General features: G+C 38.2%; 2 protein-coding genes across 5 annotated transcripts in view; one reads left to right on the top strand and one right to left on the bottom strand.

Annotated features, from left to right (window-relative positions):
• Window positions 1–19,125, bottom strand: part of fgf12a (fibroblast growth factor 12a) — a 105,132-nt gene extending 86,007 nt beyond the window's left edge. Inside the window, exons 1-5 of one of the 4 annotated variants that reach the window (XM_062022839.1) lie at window positions 19,075–19,125; window positions 18,854–19,007; window positions 11,456–11,511; window positions 6,222–6,296; window positions 4,293–4,387 (exon numbers count right to left, since the gene is read on the bottom strand). In XM_062022839.1, the coding sequence (XP_061878823.1) occupies window positions 4,293–4,311 (19 nt within the window). In that variant the 5' untranslated portion in view covers window positions 4,312–4,387; window positions 6,222–6,296; window positions 11,456–11,511; window positions 18,854–19,007; window positions 19,075–19,125. The remainder of the gene's footprint in view (window positions 1–4,292; window positions 4,388–6,221; window positions 6,297–11,455; window positions 11,512–18,853; window positions 19,008–19,074) is intronic. The other 3 variants (XM_062022841.1, XM_062022838.1, XM_062022840.1) reach the window with 3 other exon arrangements.
• parla (presenilin associated, rhomboid-like a) lies at window positions 10,043–16,231 on the top strand. The gene is made up of 10 exons (XM_062022833.1): window positions 10,043–10,160; window positions 11,468–11,639; window positions 11,850–11,954; window positions 12,034–12,166; window positions 12,239–12,334; window positions 12,417–12,566; window positions 14,658–14,728; window positions 14,795–14,896; window positions 14,964–15,061; window positions 15,124–16,231. Exons 1-10 carry the CDS (start codon window positions 10,081–10,083, stop codon window positions 15,257–15,259), a joined length of 1,143 nt encoding a protein of 380 aa, XP_061878817.1. The 5' UTR covers window positions 10,043–10,080; the 3' UTR covers window positions 15,260–16,231.
• Window positions 19,126–20,526: the final 1,401 nt, after the last annotated feature.

Here is a 20,526-nt window from a genome sequence, read left to right on the forward strand (position 1 = left end):
TAAGTCTGTGAATTGAGGTCCCACTGTATTTAAAGGTGTAGCTTGTAGCAACAAAATGATAACATTATGTTACAAAAACAGTGTTTGGAAAAATGTACGATTTCACCCATTCACTTATAATTGATGTTTTAATTATTACCAAGGGTTTTCTAATTTATATGAAAAAATGGCCTTGTGCTTATGAGCAAAACAGGGATTTCCACAGAAAAAATATTGAAGATTTTGAGGGGTATGAGGGAAGAATTCTAGTGATGCTAATGTTGCCCAAAAATAGTTTAATATAGTGATTTTAGTTTTCATTTTTGGGGAAGGTAAACATGTAGGAGATGGATGAATAGAGAGCTTTCATTTGAATGTTTTCATTCAACTGACAGTATTGCGCACTGCAGATAGCATTGCTGCACGGTTCCATATCATTTATATACAGTGCCATACAAGTTTGCACAGGAAGCACAACGCATTATGCCGCCTCCCCCGCCCTTGGGTTCATGTCTACAGTGTTTTAATGTATACAATGTACATAAAAGGATATTTCAGGTCAGCAAAACGTCTGAACAGCAGCAGCCATGCAAATAGGAAAAGGTCAGTGAGGTGTTTAAGGGAAGATTGGATGAGGGAAGAGGACTCAGATAGTGCCATGGTGCGGAATATTCAACTCCCACTACAATCTCTCCGCAGAAGCAAAACCAAAATCGGCATGAAGACAACCGGGCCTGTAGCAAGCACTTAGACAAATCTGAATTTGATTCAAAACTTCATGAGCTTGTATGCTTGCATGATTTGGCTCAAACTGATTCCACTGTCCCCGTCTTGACCGCCCGAAAAACAAGATGTCCTGTGTGTATTTGAGTTAACGCTGATGTGTGTTTGATGACACCATGGAAATATAAGCCAGCTCTAATTTCACCTCAACATAAGAAACATCCATAAATTCACCTTGCTGGTGACATTTGCTCTGAATGCAAATATCAAAAAAAAAATACATGTCATCTATTTAATATGAAATTAAAAATAACTTTATTTGCTTTGTAAGTTGATTTTGTGCAGCATATATTTGAAATAACAATGGGTTGTGTCTCAACTGTAATGTAAACAGAGCTGAAGTCAAACATTGTAAATTTTGAATTTTAAAAAAATATTCAGTATATATTTCAGATAAATATGTTTTCCTAACATATTGTTAAAGTGACACTGAGGGTCATGATGGGATGTCAGGATGACTCACTGTTTACAGCAGCACAGTCCAGAAGAGCAAAACAGATTATTACAAAGTATAAAAGAGCCACTTAATCATTAAAACTATTTTTGCAACAGTACTATTACTACTGAGCATTTCATTACAATGTTGGTTTCCAGCCATAATATTCTTCCAACATACAACTGCTATGCATGTACATTTTATATATACTGATTTCTTTAGCTAGCAGCTTAATTTTAGTACCGCATTTATTTTGATCATGAAGTAAGGTTGTACCTTTATACATGTTGTCCAATGATTGGTCTAATTGTTATTTCAGGATTACATGTGTAGTTTCCTTACATTGGCCTTGTCCTTTTATTTGTATCAATAATGCAGTGCAGTTAGAGGCAGATCTAACTATACACGCACCTGGCTCAGATAGCAGACACAAGGAAGTATTTTGGCAAAGTTATCATTGTAAGACAAGATTCGATTCAGCTCTTCAAAATAGTTAGCAACCCACAAGGCATGTTTAAGACACTTTTGTGAGGCATAAGTATTACTTTATTTATGACGCCAGATGTATTGTGATAGTTCTACTTAGCATTAAGACAATGCTGATGTGTATCTTGCTGTATTACATTTTCAGTTCCAATTTGTCCTAAAGCAGTGACCAAGACCTCTTGCTTTGTGCAACATTTGGAGATGCTATATGAGGAAAACAAAAACACCATTTACAAAAAAAAGACTGATAGAAAAAGGAAAAGATTTAAGTCAAGTCATTTCATCATTTTAACTCGCCCGCCACATCATTCAAAGTGGCCCGTCACATCAAATGGCATCATTTATGTGGCCTGCACAAGGCTGGAAGCAATAAAGCCCTTGGCTAAATGTATTTGTTCAGCATGCAATTGCATATGTTCTATATCAGTGGTTCTTAACCTGGGTTCGATCGAACCCTAGGGGTTCGGTGAGTCGGCCTCAGGGGTTCGGCAGAGCCTCCGCCGCAGCGGTCAAGACACACCTGACTCATTAATTGATTAACGTGGACCCCGACGTAATTAAACAAGTTGAAAAACATATTCGGGTGTTACCATTTAGTGGTCAATTGTACGGAATATGTACTGTACTGTGCAATTTACTAATAAAAGTTTCATTCAATAAATCAATCAATCGTGTAAATAAAAACTTCTCCCTATCGGCGTATCTGTACTACTGTAAAGTTAACATTTGAATGACATTAAAAAGGAAGTCTAAGTCTAAGTATTATGGATACCCCTAAACAATGTTCCCTCTGATTTTCCATCTGATTTGCAAGTGTGTAATTTGTTGTGAGTTCATACACTGTGTTGGTTTTGTTCTTTGAACAAGGGGATGTTCATGCACGGTTCATTTTGTGCACTAGTAAAACAAACATATAACTTTGTCTTGAATTTTTTTTTAAAACATAAAATTTTTCACTAAAGAAGGGTTCGGTGAATGTGCATATGAAACTGGCGGGGTTCGGTACCTCCAACAAGGTTAAGAACCCCTGTTCTATACTTTAATATTGTCTCATCATGCAACAAAGGAGCTACTGTGATGTGCTGCCACTCTTTCAGGCGCACGTATACATGTGTACATGTATAATGTATATTTTTTGCTGGATCTACTCTTTTTTTTATGCTGCCCTTTTTTTCCTGCAGCTGTTACATATATTGTAATATTGTACATGGCAATTGGGATTTCTTATATATATATATATATACATTGTATATATTATATAATGTATATATAATATGTAAATATTACATATATGTTATATTTATATTGCTACCACGGTACATTTTTAGTCTACTTTTGTTTTCACCCTCTTTTTGTGCCCTTATGTGCATTATATCCTTTCCATCCCTTGTAACTGAGCTACTGTGTGGAACAATTTCCCTTGTGTATCTTAAAATGTTGTCAAAGTCTAAGTCTAAGATGTTCCAAACGTTGTTTTTTATTGGTTATCAAAAATAAATACCTATATATCTGCTTGACATCTTGACTTACGATTTCAAAGCAAGTTCTCCATCAATCTGTTCAAAAGTATAATAATCAAAAACAGTTGCCGATAAGCATATTGTGTAACGAGGCTATAATAGGTTAATATTCATATATATTTAGTGTTACACGCGGCCCTCTGAGGGCAGCTATGAATGCAATGTGGCCCTCAAAAAAAACTGTTTGACACCCCTGCTTTGTAAGTAATAGAAAGCCATGCATTGTCGACAGAGGCAAGAAAAAACTCCTAAATCCAGAGGGTCTCAAACTTTTTTTCATCAAGTAGCCCTTCAGAAAACACTTGGCTCTCCAAGCACCACCCTAATGACCAACATTAAAATACAGTAGCATAGTAGGCCTAGGTATTCATTAAAAACAAAGCCAAGGTTTTATTTAACAAGTATATTTAATATTTTTGGTAACTGTAACTTTATACACAGTTTGAACAGTAACACTGTGTTTGAATATAGAAAAATAAAACATGTCACATCATTACAATATCTAATTAACTGAGTATTTGGTGTACCGCTAGACGGAGGCTGCGTACCAGTTTGAGAATCACTGCTCTAAACAAAACAAAACCAAGACTCAGGATTTTTGTGTTGCCTGTTTTCTTCTTTCCATGAAAGAAATAGCGCACTAAATTGTACGCATGTATGAACCAAACAAAGTACTTTGTGGTCTTACTTGCTATTTGTTTTCTTTGAGTGGATAAAAGGTGGTATTTAATTTGAATGGGCACTGACTAGCAACTTTTTGGAAACAGCCAGCCTGTTTTTTTGTTGGTTATTGTGCTTGGTTTTTAGTGTCAATTAAAACCAAATGGGTAACATTGGCTGCAAATGTAACTTGAAATAAGTCTGACCTAATCCAAAACAGATCTGGTAATAGTTGTGTTGGTTAAACTTGTGTTGTGTTTACACGGAGTAACAGAGTGAAGGGGTAGAGGGAGCTGTTAAGGTAATAGCATGCTGCATTAGTACACTATCATCACCACACAAGCGTATGCATGCAACTTACATCAACACAACAAAAGTATACCAACTGTAAAAAAAATTATAATAATAATAAAATGAGTGTGTCTTACCAGCGTTTTTATCACCCATGTCCTCTTGTGGTGCAGAAGTGGATGCGATTGCTCCTAGTGGATGCTCTCGGACCGGGGTTCCGTCCTCGCTTCGTCTGGTGAGAAGAGCAGCCTTGAGTCAGGACGTTTGCTTCAATAAACAGAGTGCAAAATGACCTCCTGCTGTCCTGTGTGGGACCCACTGACGCACGTGGCAGCACCCACTCAGGTAAAGTCTCTCTCTCTCTCCTTCTCTATAGTGTTCTAATTCTGTGTGTGTGTGTGTGTGTGTGTGTGTGTGTGTGTGTGTGTGTGTGTGTGTGTGTGTGTGTGTGTGTGTGTGTGTGTGTGTGTGTGTGTGTGTGTGTGTGTGTGTGTGTGTGTGTGTGTGTGTGTGTGTGTGTGTGTGTGTGTGTGTGTGTGTGTGTGTGTGTGTGTGTGTGTGTGTGTGTGTGTGTGTCTTTTGGAGTCTTATTGACGCAGGAGGACATCAGCTGATTATAGTAAAAAGCTGATCCAACATGTTTTTAGAAGCTTGCTGTTGCTGCTATGATAAACATAAATAAGCTCATAATTAAGATTTAGAGAAAACAATGTAGTTTTATTCATGTTCAATTCTATGCTGACGTATTAAAGATTGTATTCCCTGTCCACCAACCCATATATACTTCGCACTGTAATACTTGTATTATTAACACATTTCTCAAAATTACAGTTATGTCCTGTCCTTGCCATTTATGTCTGACCACACGTTCGAAAGCGTAGACAGTAGCCCCGGCAGGTGCTAATTTGCTGAGGGATATCAATATTTAATGAAAGAATGCAATCAATACAGTGTCCTAAGCCATATTGTGGCAGTTATTGGATATGGCGGTGGAATTCTGATGTCAAGGGTGTGCAGCACGGTATATGAAACAATGGATTGTAAATGTGTTGTGCAATGGGTTTGAGTAAAAAGCTCTTAAAATGAAGTGACCAGTAATTTGCGAATTGTCAGGCCTTTAAAGGAGAACTGCACTTTTTGGGGGAATTTTGCCTATCGTTCACAATCGTTATGAGAGTCAAGAACACACGTCATTTTATTTTTAGGATTTTAAAGATGGTAAAAAAAAACTTGGAAAATGCAGCTAAAACAACTTCAAAACCCTCTGTCAATGTTTTACATACACATTGCAAGGCATTTAGTCATTTCATGCATTACCGGAAATTGGTAGGTCGTGAGTTTAAACCCCGGCCGAGTCATACCAAAGACTATAAAAATGGGACCCATTGCCTCCCTGCTTGGCACTCAGCATCCAGGGTTGGAATTGGGGGTTAAATCACCAAAATGATTCCAGAGCGCGGCCACCGGTGCTGCTGACTGCTCCCCTCGCCTCCCAGGGGGTGGACAAGGGGATGGGTCAAATGCAGAGGGTTTTTTCACCACACTTAGTGTGTGTGTGACCATCAGTGGTACTTTAACTTTAATTTCCTCAGCGCATTTATCTCCGTTTCCATAGCAGCACACTTCCGACTTCCAGCAACAAATGCGTGTTCTTACTTCCGGAAACAAATGCGATTGTGTTGTAATCATGACATACTTGCTAATAGACGACTAAGACGACTATTTTTGGACAAATAAGGATTCACAACCTTATACTTTTGAAGCTGAATATACGTAGGATTAACTGCTGCTGAGTCAAACGGAAGCTGAGAGAGTGAGGTCAGCGTGACTTTGACGCTGTAAATGTGGAACTTGGAGCGAAGCTATGTCGACAAAAATGGATTGCTTACCCAAAATCAACTGGAAACGTCCCCAGCCAGCTGGACCAAAAGCACAACTGTCCATCGAGTGAGTCACTATACTATCAATTATGATACATGCAGCACGTCATGCATGTTATTGCATCTACAGTACATACACTGTCAAGCTGGCTGTGTACAAACCCCATCCATCCATCCATTTCTTACCGATTGTCCCTTTCGGTGTTGCAGGGGGTGCTGGAGCCTATCTCAGCTGCATTCGGGCGGTAGGCGGGGTACACACTGGACAGGTGCCATGTACAAACAAAGCATAAAATGTGGGCTTATACTTTACAGATACTATAATATGATTGTTCATGTTTTTCACTTAGTACAGATTAGTGTCTTATTGTTGTGCATTACAAACTCAAACACAATTCGGGTACTGACGTAGAAGCTAGCTTATCTCTCACTGTAGCGAGCTCACGGCTAATACCGTAGCACACCGATGTTTTAGTACGCTATAAAAATAGTTCCTCAGTGTTTGCTCTTACAATAACAATATTGCTACAGTTTCGTTACGGAACGTAAATTAAGTATTGTTGACGTTTTTTGAATGCATTTTTAAAGTGATTTAAGGGCAGAATGGATTGCTCCCATTAGCTGCATTGCTAGCCACCTAAAACAAGCCGATCTTTACATATTAGAATGCAAAAAAAAGAACTTGTGTCTTCTTCTACTTGTTTGTATTATGAACGATAGGCAAAATTCCAAAAAAAGTGCAGTTCCCCTTTAAACACACAAAGAGCTTAAGTGTACGCATAATTGTTTTTTCAAAAGCCTTTCCTGTGATCTGTTGCATTTTAAATCTTTAAAACATTCACCTCGAGTATTTTGGACCTGGATGCTGTCGTGCAAACATAACTCATTTTAAATGTCACTGTGGGTAATTCACAATGCAAACACTGCAACCACGGTGCAGTAAAAGGAGAGGTGGGAAAATGACAGAAAACAAGCGCCAGTGTGTTAATATCCAACGGGCTCATTGATCAGTGTTGGAGAAAGCGCCTTGTCAGCACTTGTGGGACGCGGCGATTGCAGCTCGTGTTTCCTCTGATGTATAAAAAGGGACTATGTTGCCGGTTGCAGACATTGGCGATGAAGTCTCAAGGCTAAATGATGTTCCGTGTCATGCTTGGGACAGTGAATTCATCAGTGTAAACAGCTAAATGACATGGATGAGGTTTTAGTCATTTCAGACACCTCTATTCCTGTCGCATGATCGAGGCCCTGTTTCCGGTGGCGTTGGCTCACTGCAAGTATATGAGAGGTCCAATGAAAGAGGACACCTATGCTGGGAAAATAAATGTCCCGCATTGATCATGGAGCAACTTGCATGTATTTTGATATCATTCATAAGGGAAAATGAATGATACAAGTTTTAAACTGCAGTAGCAAACACATTTTAATATTACCACTGTTGTGATTGTCCTGTTTATTTTATTTGTCATCCATCATCGTGTTTCTCCTGTGCTCCACCGCCATGTCCTGCTTTGACCCAAACCAGCACCCGCAGGATACAATCCTCAATAGGATATCATCTAACTTGGCAGTGTGTCCTTGGGCCTACACAGCAGCAAAGGCACACGGTTGTCCTTTAGTCACATCCATTCTAATACATGCATTAATTAGCTGACTTGCATCCGAAAACAATGATCTTATACAAACACTGGCTCCCTGCTGTGACTTGCAGTATGTAATATTGTATGACGCCAAAGCCCAGCAAGTATATTGCAGATACGAGATTGGAGGTGAGCCTACAGCTTCTCTGCAGACACTGCAGTGCAGCTATATTGGAACTTCTTCGCCTAATTTCAGAGCCAATGGCCAGCCAGTGAGAAGTTTGTGGAACTTGTCTAGATGCCAATAGCAACACCCACTGTCATCAATTCTGCTTTCCTCTGGTCTCCTGCTGCTTTCTGCCATGATTTGATACAAACTAGGTACCAATCCCATACATGGGATTGGGACTGGTCAGTAATGATTGTTTTGAAATGATATACCAACATAAGACATTAATTGAAATCAATACTTTCTAGAATTGATGTACTGCACTACATTTGACAAAGAATATTGTAGAAAAAAGGCAATTGTGTTTACAGAAACAATGGAAGAATCTTAAGCACATTTGTACTAATTTCCACTAAGGTAAAAAAAAACAAAAAAACATGTATTAATTATTGTAATGTACTAATTCAAAAGTATTACATAATTTCAACAAACATTTAAAAAGTATATTTATGTGTAAGTAATATATAGACAATATAGACACACTGTGGAAAACCTCATGCGGGGTCCCCATCCCCAAGTGCACGCGACCCAGCACGTCGAAGGACTACAGGCCGGTGGCTCTAACCTCCCATATCATGAAGACCATGGAGAGGTTGGTCCTAGAACAACTCCGCCCTACAGTCAAGCCCCACCTGGACCCACTCCAATTCGCCTACCAGCCCCGACTGGGAGTGGAGGACGCAGTCATCTACCTGCTGGACCGAGCCCACACCCACCTAGACAAGCCCGCGAGCAGTGTGAGGGTCATGTTTTTTGACTTCTCCAGTGCTTTCAATACCATACGGCCTGGGCTACTGGGTGTGAAGTTGGAGACGATGCAGGTGGAGGCCCCCTTGGTGTCCTGGGTTGTTGATTACCTGACTGACAGACCACAGTACGTGCAACTGCAGGACTGTGTGTCTGACAGGCTGGTCAGCAACACTGGGGCCCCGCAGGGCACAGTCCTCTCCCCCTTTCTCTTCACCATCTACACCACCGATTTCCACTATCACTCAGAGTCCTGCCACCTTCAGAAGTTGTCTGATGACTCTGCGATAGTGGGGTGTATTGAGGATGATGATGATGAGGAATACAGGACACAGGTGGAGGACTTTGTCACATGGTGTGGAAAGAACCACCTCCAGCTTAATGTGATGAAGACCAAGGAGCTGGTTGTGGACCTGGGAAGGAGGAGGAGTACTCCGGCGACCCCTGTTTCCATCAGGGGGGTCGATGTGGACATGGTTGAGGATTATAAATACCTGGGAGTACACATCGACAACAAGCTGAATGGGTCAAAACACGCTGAGGCACTCTACAAGAAGGGACATAGCCGCCTCTACTTCCTCAGGAGGCTAGGATCCTTCAACGTCTGTACAAAGATGTTGAAGATGTTCTACGAGTCGGTGGTGGCGGGCGCCTTCTTGTACGCCGTGGCCTGCTGGGGCAGCGGGCTGAGAGCGAGGGACGCAAACAGACTGGACAAGTTGGTAGAGAAGGCCAGTAACGTGGTGGGAGTGGAGCTAGACTCTCTGGCGGTGGTGTCAGAGAGGAGAAGTCTAGCAAAACTCCTAGCCATTATGGACAACACCTCCCACCCACTACACTCGGACCTTGCGGGGAGAATGAGCACGTTCAGTGGAAGGCTCAGACTCCCAAAATGCAACACGGAACGACACAGGAGGTCCTTCATACCGACAGCCATCAGACTGTGTAATGCATATGTTCCTTGACTGCACTTAAATGTAGAGTATATGTAGAATATATTTATATATTATATACATAATATATTATATATATTATATTATTTATTATTGTCTATTGTGAGCGAACTGTGGTGCTGAATTTCCCCCAGGGATCAATAAAGTACTTTCTATTCTATTCTATTCTATAACTGTGAGGCCAAGTACACGCATTATGTAGGTGTTCATTTCCGCCACAAGAGGGAAGCAAAGTGATAGCCTCGTGAAAAATACGTATTCGAAAAAGATGCTGCCTTCAATGACGCCACAATGTCTGTTTTTTTAAAAAAAAATAAAACATACTAGATACAATAGACGTGCACCTGTACATTTGCTACATAAACATATTTGTATATATTTATTTTCCTTCTCCCTTTACTATATTCTTTCCCCCAAAAGCAATATTGAACCTTTGGGAGAACGCAGAAAACCCCTCCCCGCAGCAGTCATGAACGCAACATCAAATGAAAACTCTGAGTGGGCGGGGCTTCCGGTGGAGGTCAACACAAACAAACATGGCGTGGAGAGGATTCGTCGTGAAATGGGCTCAAACAAACGTAATTACAGCTAAAAATGTAACTCCGCCAGGTTCCAGGTCAGTAAATAAAATATTAAAAAGGTGGTGTGAAAAGAGGAACAGTGGAATAGTGTTTGTGGTTAGCTAACAGTTCTGTCATTGGGTACTATCATGTAACTTTCAACGCCAGCTTTGCAGTTGTGTTGTTATTGTTGTTGTTGTTGTTACACATATGTCTGCTAATTGTATGTTATAGCTTGTTTAAATAGTATTGTGTAATGTTTATCGCCATAAAGCAGGGTTGTCATACTCGTTTTCATTGAGAGCCACATTCCAGTTATGGCTGATCTCAAGAGGGCAGCTTGTTACAGTGAATATATATGAATTGTATCATGTATAATATTGCACAATCCCCTATGGATTTGATTATTCATTTCTTTATGAACAATGTAATTGATGGATAACGTCAGGAGGATAAGCATTTTATTGTAACAAAAAATGTTTGAAATAGATAAGAGGGGTGTCGCAACTTTTTCCAACAAGGGCCACACTAAAGTCAAAGCATGGAGGCATTGTGATATGTTTATTTGTAAATGCCAGAGTTCTTAGTGTCAAATTTTGTAGGTTTTTTTTAGCAGTGCATCAGAAATGTTTGCTCTTTTTAAATTTTTAATGGGCCAACAAAACTACAACTGCCGGCCGCAATTTGGACACCCCTGTGTTATAATAATGTTTTTTGCATGATTAGATTGTTCTCAAGCTTAAAAGTAGGGCTGCAATTAACAACTAATTTGATAATCGATTAATCTGTCGATTGTTACTTCGATTACTCGATTAATAATCGGATAAAAGAGACAAACTACATTTCTATCCTTTCCAGTATTTTATTGAAAAAAAACAGCATACTGGCACCATACTTATTTTGATTATTGTTTCTCAGCTGTTTGTAAATGTTGCAGTTTATAAATAAAGGTTTATTAAAAAAATTTAAAAAAGTAGCCTCTGCGCATGCGCATAGCATAGATCCAACGAATCGATGACTAAATTAATCTCCAACTATTTTTATAATCGATTAGTTGTTGCAGCCCTACTTAAAAGACATGCAATTGTATGCAATACATACACATTTTCTGTCAAAATTGAAAGAATGAATATGTTTATTAAGAAAGTTGAAGTGCTTTATTTTTGCACATCATTTCTAGGCTTTTGCGGGCCACATAAAACGATGTGGCAAGCCAGATCTGGCCCCTGGGCCTTGAGTTTGACACATGTGCCATAGAGCAATGGCATTTTAAATCACTGGAACATTGACACGCGCTTCAGTTATTGTACTCTGCATAGCATAAATAAAGGATTTTGCTGTTTGTGCTTACCTGCATTTTAAGAGTGGACTCTTACAACCAACTGAGGCGTGGATTCCGTCGTGAAGCTAAAAAAACAGAGACAAAGGAAGGCAACGTCAGCCCAGAAACACACAACACGTGTCCAGCGGAACCTCCACCGCGACCTAATGTCCGCCTACAAAAGCTGCTTAAGCCACTGATGTTTACAGTGGGGGTAAGTTTTCGATGGATGGCTGGAGGACAATATTTCTATCAGCATGTACATTACTTCAAAAAAAAAGTGGATTATCCAAGAAGTATACCAGGCCCAGTATGACGTAATACTCCTTTATGACAGTGGTACAATTATTTGAATTTACTTAAAGGTTCATGCTGTAGGTGTTAATACTTAAAATTGTGGCGTTGATATATTGTTTTGACTCAGTTTACAGGTTGTTCTTTTGGTGCTGCTGCCATCCTGCAATATGAGAGCATTAAGTCAAGAGTTAGGACTCTAAGAGATAAAGAAGAGCCGGAAGAATTCCTCGAGGTGATGTTTGAATGACAAACAACACGGTTATGTTGTTTCTTGTTGAATGTCATTGAGCAATAGGATATGTACTTGGCAGGGCTCCGCAGACATGGTGCACTGGCATGACTGGTGGAACCAGCTGACGGGCTTCCAGCGCCAGCTCATCCTCCTCATGTCTATAGCGGATGACCTCTGGGGCAGCCTCACTGAAGGCCAGAAAACCGTCTCAGGTGCTCCACCATGTTTTATTTGATTCCACATTTCTTTAGGGTGGGGCGTATTTCATGGTGGTTCTTCCGCAGGTATTATAGCGCTCAATGCTGTAGTCCTGTGCTGCTGGCGGATCCCCTCGATGCAGAGAAGCATGCTCAAGTATTTTATATCCAGCCCAGCCTCCAGTGAGATGCATAGCAGAAAATGTCCATATTCCAATTTGAAATGAGAGGATTTGACACTCGGTGTTGTTTCTGTCTTTTCCAGAGAGTCAATGCCTTCCTATGGTCCTGTCCTGTTTTAGTCACTACTCCATCATCCACATGATGGCCAACATGTATGTCCTGTGGACATTTTCCTCTGGGATCGTCTCCCTTTTAGGGAGGGAACAGTTCCTCGCTGTCTACATGTCTGCTGGTAGGTCTGGAACGCTCCTCAATTCCTTACCACGTGGCATTCAGAAACATATGTTTTAATGTCTATGTCAGTGGTTCTCAAACTTTTTTTTACCAAGTACAGAAAGAACTTAAAGTACCACCATACTGACCAACATTAAAATACAGTAGTGTAGTAGACCTAAGTATTCATTAAGTACCACCATACTGACCAACATTAAAATACAGTAGTGTAGTAGACCTAAGTATTCATTAAGTACCACTATAATGGCCAACATCAAAATACAGTAGTGTAGTAGACCTAAGTATTCATTAAGTACCACTATAATGACAACATTTGAATACAGTAATGTAGTAGACTTAAGTATTCATTAAGTACCACCATAATGACAACATTAAAATACAGTAGTGTAGTAGACATAAGTATTCATTAAGTACCACTATAATGGCCAACATTAAAATACAGTAGTGTAGTAGACCTAAGTATTCATTAAGTACCACCATACTGACCAACATTAAAATACAGTAGTGTAGTAGACCTAAGTATTCATTAAGTACCACCATAATGACAACATTAAAATACAGTAGTTTAGTAGACCTAAGTAGTCATTAAGTACCACCATACTGACCAACATTAAAATACAGTAGTGTAGTAGACCTAAGTATTCATTAAGTACCACCATACTGACCAACATTAAAATACAGTAGCGTAGTAGGCGTTATGCATTCAGTAAAAACAAGGCAGAGGAGGTTTTATTTAACAAGTGTATTCAATATTTTTGTCTACTGTAACATTACACACAGTTTGAACAGTAACACTGTCTGAAAATAAAACACTGGACTTTAATTAATTAGTTGCCGTACCATTAGATGGAGCCCACATACCAAGTGGTACACGTACCAAAGTTTGAGAATCACTGGTTTATACTGACGGTAGAAAAGTCCAATTAGTAAAATTACAAAAACAATGACAATAGCGTTAGCTTTTAGAGAAGTTGATAAAAAATTATCAATTGAACATTGAGTATTCCTTCGAGTACAAAATTCCCACAAGTAATATTAATATTAGACTTTTTTAAATTATTATTATTTTAGCTATGTTATTATTTGTAATTATAACTGTATTTTTGTTTTTAAAAATTAAGTAAAAAATAATTACTGGTAAGTTTAGAATTTTTTGTGAATACAACTTTTTTCTCGAAAAAGGTTTTTCCTCATAAAATGACAGTATTTTGTAGTATTTCAACTTTATTCTCTTCATTAAAATATTTTCCATTTTTTATTCACGTAAAATTGGTTTGTTTTACAAATATTGAAACTTTTTGTTTATTACTTTATTGCAATGATTTTAACAAAATCATAGAGTTCTCCTTTAAAATTGCTTTTTAAAGAAATAAACAATTACTACAAAAATAACTAAAGAGAAAAAATACATTCAGGGAGAAGTACAAAAAACTCATCTCTACATACATATACAGAAGATTATACTCATCCTAAGTGTACAGATATTATTGTACAAATATTGCAACTTCTAATTAAGTTTATTTGTCACAATCAATGTTGACAAAATTGGAAAAAAAACTACTCTTGAAATAGCTGAACAGTGTTTTGGGGTTTCACATCAAATTTGATGTTGTTTTCATAAAGTTTGAACTAATCTTATAACTACAATAGTTAAAAAGGACTGAAAAACATTAGTTTTTTTCCTGTAATATTACCTTATTCGTCTTGTATTACAACTTTATTTTGTTTTTAATAATTTGCCACAATTTTTTAATTACTGCAACTATATAGAAATACATTTAGAATACTATTTCTATAGAATTAGGCCTTTTTTCTAGTACCGCAATTGTATTGTACAACTCACTAAATGTGTACTGATGTCATTTCTCCCTAAAATTACTGCTTTATTCTCACAAAATTCCATCCTTATTCTTGCGTATGTTTTTACTTTGAAAACTAACACTCCTTTGTAGCATCATTTGCAAAAGGACAAAACAACAAGAGGATATGGGCATTGAGAAAGCGAATATATGATCTTGTGTGGGAGAACTACAAAGACTAATAATAAGGAAAATAAACTAAAGATAACTGTCTTATTATTTCCTCCTAGGTGTGATTTCCACCATGGTTAGCTACGTATGTAAAGCAGCCTCAGGACGCATTTATCCTTCATTAGGAGCGGTGAGACTCTTCTTACATTTGAACTAATCAAGGGCAAAGATGAAGTTTAACCCCTGGATTCTTCAGTCAGGTGCAGTCATGGCGGTTCTGGCTGCATTCTGTGCAAACGTGCCAGAAGCCAAACTGGGCATCCTTTTCCTGCCCGCGGTGTCTGTAACAGCAGGGAATGTGAGTATGTGCATCGTGCAGGCAAGACGTGTGAATAATGCACACGTGATGCTTTTCACTTCCACAGGTTATTAAAGCAGTTGTTGCTGTGGACACAGTCGGGCTGCTGTTGGGATGGCGACTGGTGGACCACGCTGCTCACCTTGGCGGAGCTCTCTTTGGAGCGTAAGTCTTTTTTTTTTTTCCATGTCCTAATCGTCACTGAGTTTGTATTTCCCGCTGTGCAGCTGGTATGTCACCTATGGCCACAAACTGATCTGGAGCAAGAGGGAGCCTCTTGTCAAGATCTGGCACGACATTCGCTCACCTGGACGCGGAGGGTCCAGACCTGGAGGCGGAGAAGGGCCACACAGACCTAACTGACGCTCCTTTTTTCTTGTACATGATTACTGGCTTCAGGACACTTTTTATTCAGTGAGATTGTGCTGCCAATGATGTTTAATAATACTTTTATATTCATTTGCATTCATTGTAAAGGTACTTATTTCTGGTGACAAATGTGTTGCTCCTACCTCTTCACCAACTATCAACTACATTTCTAAGCAAAAGCCCATCAGTAAAGTTAACCTCAAGTTAGTTACCATCTAACCTTTTTTAGTCATTGTATCGCTTTCTAATGTGTACGTGAGATTTCACTATGCCCACTGACTTCAACACTGATAAAAGTATGACTTGATCATATTGAGCGTCATTTGAGCTATTATTGAAACCTGGTTTTCTTTTCTAAATAAAGTGCATATCCAGAAAGTATTCACAGCGCTTCACTTTTTCCACATTTTGTTATGTTACAGCCTTACTCCAAAATGGAATAATGTCTTGTTTGTTTCTACGCACAGTATCCCATAATGACCATGTGAAATTTGTTATTTATTTATTGAAAATAAAAAATCACATGTACCGTATTTTTCGGACTATAAGTCGCAGTTTTTTTCATAGTTTGGCCAGGGCTGCGACTTATACTCAGGAGCGACTTATGTGTGAAATTAACATATTACCGTAAAATATCAAATAATATTATTTAGCTCATTTACATAAGAGACTAGACGTATAAGATTTCATGGGATTTAGCGATTAGGAGTGACAGATTGTTTGGTAAACGTATAGCATGTTCTATATGTTATAGTTATTTGAATGACTCTTACCATAATATGTTACGTTAACATACCAGGCACGTTCTCAGTTGGTTATTTAAGAGTCATATAACGTACAATTATTCAGCCTGTTCACTATTCTTTATTTATTTTTAAATTGCCTTTCAAATGTCTATTCTTGGTGTTGGGTTTTATCAAATAAATTTCCCCCAAAAAAGCGACTTATACTCCAGTGCGACTTATATGTTTTTTTTCTTCTTTATTATGCATTTTCGGCAGGTGCAACTTATACTCTGAAAAATACGGTACATAAGTATTCACAGCCTTTGCTCAATACTTTGTTGATGCACCTTTGGCAGCCTCAAGTCTTTTTGAATACGATGCCACAATCTTGGCACACCTATCTTTGGACAGTTGCAACCATTCCTCTTTGCAGCACCTCTCAAGTTGGATGGGAAGTGTTGGTTTTTATTCAGGAGGAACTGAAAGACTAGTCAGAACCGAGGGAAAAATGAATGCAGCAATGTACAGAGACATTCTGGATGAAAAACTATTTCCATCTAATCTAATGGAGCATGTTTGGAGGAAACCAGGCAATACCATCCCTACAGTGAAGCATGGTGGCAGCATCATGCTGTGGAGATGTTTCGCAGCGGCAGTAACTGGGAGACTAGTCAGGATAGAGGAAAAGATACATGCAGCACTGTACAGAAACATTCTGGATGAAAACCAACGCTTCCCATCCAACCTGATGGAGCTTGAGAGGTGCTGCAAAGAGGAATGGTTGAAACTCCCCAAAGATAGGTGTGCCAGGCGAGCTTGTGGCATCGTATTCAAAAATACCTGAGGCTGTAATTGCTGCTAAAGGTGCATCAACAAAGGATTGAGCAAATGCTGTCAATACTTACATGCATGAGATTTTTTGGGGCATTTTATATTTAATAAAATAGCAAACATTTAAAAAAAAAAACGTCACATTGTCATAATGGGGTATTGTGCGTAGAATTTTGAGGACAAACATGAATTGATTCCATTTTGTAATAAGGCTGTCCAGACCCTGCTTCAGTTCCGCCTGGGACGCGAACCCAGGCTTAGATTGTGGTCATCAACAATTTGTATTGATGTCCTGTATGAAGTATTGATCACTGGTCCAATATGCACAAAGTTTGTTATATATTCAATAAATGCTAATACTCATTTGTGCATCCCTATGTCAAGGTGAGATCAATAGTAAGAGCTCATATGCAACAAATGTGAAATCACTTCAAATAAGTCTGAGAGGTACCACAATAGAATCGTGATACTTTTAATTTGCCTTCTGGGAAGACGCCGTTTTGTGCCTGCAGCTTTAATGCTCATGAACAATGCTTGTCCACACCTCTTCCCTTCAAAAATGTGTGGCTCCAATATAGGCTGACCATATTGTGAAATCCCAAAAAGGACACATATATGCGTGCCAAGGCGGGGAGCACGCCAAGTCCGGGACTAGGTGAAAATTTGCCAATGATACTCGAACTTGCTTTATAAATAATATATTTATTTAAATAAAACATTTTTTCCTTCTCTGTTGACAGCAGTGTTGGCGCTAGGAATTTTCAAAATGGGGTCCCAGGGAACCCATCAAGTCATAAAAATGGGGTCCCACAGTAAATTTTTGGGGTCCCACTTTTTTGTAAGCGTTTTGAAAAAAAATACAGCTATGCATTATCCTGTTATATCTCACATTCTACATTGTGTTTTGGAAAAAGGTTGTCATAAACGTTACTTAACTCATTAAAAAATAATAATAAAAGAAAACAAATGTGTATGCATATGTAAATGTGTTCAGTTATAAACATTCATTCACTTTCTTGTCCTTCATGGATCTAAACTTTACCACTGCTGGTAGTTTTTTTCTATGTTTTTATTTAATAAGTTGTAGGTGTATTTATTTCAGTATAAAAGTGTTAAAAAGTGTTTTGCTTGGGTCATGAAATGATGATAATGGTGTGCCAGGGCATACATACATTTTATATTTAACGCTTAAATCTCTGGAGTCTACATCAACTTCAGATCTATTCCTCATTTCAAAATGTTTTAGTTTTTTTGTTTGTTTGTTTTCTGCCCTTTTTTTGTCAAACAAAACTATGTTTTCTAATGGCAAACACACAAAATATGCAAAATCTTCCACCAAAAATATTTTTCTAAGTGGAATATTTGATGTGAAGTAATCGGAACCTTGGATAGGTCAATAATTCATAATAACATTGATTTTGATTCAATATTATGTTTTGAGCAATGACTGTTTGAAAGAAGAAAAAAACAGCTTTGTTTTATTAGTCAACATTGCAACTTTTTCAAAATTACATTTAACCTTTTTTTTTATTTGACTTTTGTTATGTTTTTGTTTATTTTAATAGTATTTTTAGAATGTGCCGTGGGCCTTTAAAACATTAGCTGTGGGCCGAAATTGGCCTCCGGGGCACACTTTTGTTTTGTTTTTAACCCCTTCTTAACCCTGAAAGTACATTGAAAATACATGCAACCCTAACTCAAAATGCCGGACATTTGAGGCATTTAAGAAACTTCGCCCGGTCAGCGACGCAAAGAGGACATGTCCGGGGAAAAGAGGACGTATGGTCAGTCTACTCCAATAAGCATTACTATTCACTTTAGCCACCTTTTACATTTACACTGCAACTTTGCTCTTGTCCAACGCAGTATATATCTATTATTACTGACAACAAAGAAACATTAAGGAGTCGAACAGGAGGACACAAACATTCGCAACATTAGCATAGCTGTGTGCGCTAACAGTAGTCCCATATATCAGAGTTCATCATGCTATAGGTTAGCCTATGAAGAGTAACACGTTGATCAAACTTACAGCTTTCTCGTGAGGGCGTTTTGAGGAGTTCCAGGCTTTATTCTTAAAATGTTAGAAGAGATTCAGGCTCAATTTTCCTTGAGGATACCAAAGGCGGGTCCTTCTCCATTCGAGGCGGGTCCTTTATGACGTCACGAAGGTGCTTCTAAAAAGGCTGTGGGTACACTTGTTAAAGCATGTCAAATATTTATTTTTTAAATCTGATTGTCATACTTGCCAACCTTGAGACCTCCGAATTCGGGAGATTGGGGCCGGGGGGCGGGGTTAAGGAGGGAGGAGTATATTTATAGCTAGAATTCACTGAAATCCATGTATTTATTATATATACACTACCGTTCAAAAGTTTGGGGTCACCCAAACAATTTTGTGGAATAGCCTTCATTTCTAAGAACAAGAATAGACTGTCGAGTTTCAGATGAAAGTTCTCTTTTTCTGGCCATTTGGAGCGTTTAATTGACCCCACTAATGTGATGCTCCAGAAACTCAATCTGCTCAAAGGAAGGTCAGTTTTGTAGCTTCTGTAACGAGCTAAACTGTTTTCAGATGTGTGAACATGATTGCACAAGGGTTTTCTAATCATCAATTAGCCTTCTGAGCCAATGAGCAAACACATTGTACCATTAGAACACTGGAGTGATAGTTGCTGGAAATGGGCCTCTATACACCTATGTAGATATTGCACCAAAAACCAGACATTTGCAGCTAGAATAGTCATTTACCACATTAGCAATGTATAGAGTGTATTTCTTTAAAGTTAAGGGGTGTGGGAAAAAATCGATTCGAATTCGAATCGCGATTCCCACGTGCGATTCAGAATCGATTCTCTTTTTTTTTTAATCGATTTTTTTATTTTTTTATTATTTGATTTATTTTGTATTTATTTATTTGTTTTAAATTAATCAATCCAACAAAACAATACACAGCAATACCATAACAATGCAATCCAATTCCAAAACCAAACCCGACCCAGCAACACTCAGAACTGCAATAAACAGAGCAATTGAGAGGAGACACAAACACGACACAGAACAAACCAAAAGTAGTGAAACAAAAATGAATATTATCAACAACAGTATCAATATTAGTTACCATTTCAACATAGCAGTGATTAAAAATCCCTCATTGACATTATCATTTGACATTTATAAAAATAAAAATAAAAGAACAATAGTGTCACAGTGGCTTACACTTGCATCGCATCTCATAAGCTTGACAACACACTGTGTCCAATATTTTCACAAAGACAAAATAAGTCATATTTTTGGTTCATTTAATAGTTAAAACAAATTTACATTATTGCAATCAGTTGATAAAACATTGTCCTTTACAATTATAAAAGCTTTTTACAAAAATCTACTACTCTGCTTGCATGTCAGCAGACTGGGGTAGATCCTGTTGAAATCCTATGTATTGAATGAATAGAGAATCGTTTTGAATTCGGAAAAAAATCGTTTTTGACTCGAGAATCGTGTTGAATTGAGAAAAAAAATCGATTTTGAATCGAATCGTGACCCCAAGAATCGATATTGAATCGAATCGTGGGACACCCAAAGATTCACAGCCCTAATATATATGTATTTTACTATATATATATACATATAAATACAATAAATACTTGAATTTAAGTGTTCATTTATTTACACATATACACACATAACACTCCTCTATTCATT

Source organism: Entelurus aequoreus, linkage group LG16, assembly GCF_033978785.1.
Source record: "Entelurus aequoreus isolate RoL-2023_Sb linkage group LG16, RoL_Eaeq_v1.1, whole genome shotgun sequence".
Taxonomy (NCBI): domain Eukaryota; kingdom Metazoa; phylum Chordata; class Actinopteri; order Syngnathiformes; family Syngnathidae; genus Entelurus; species Entelurus aequoreus.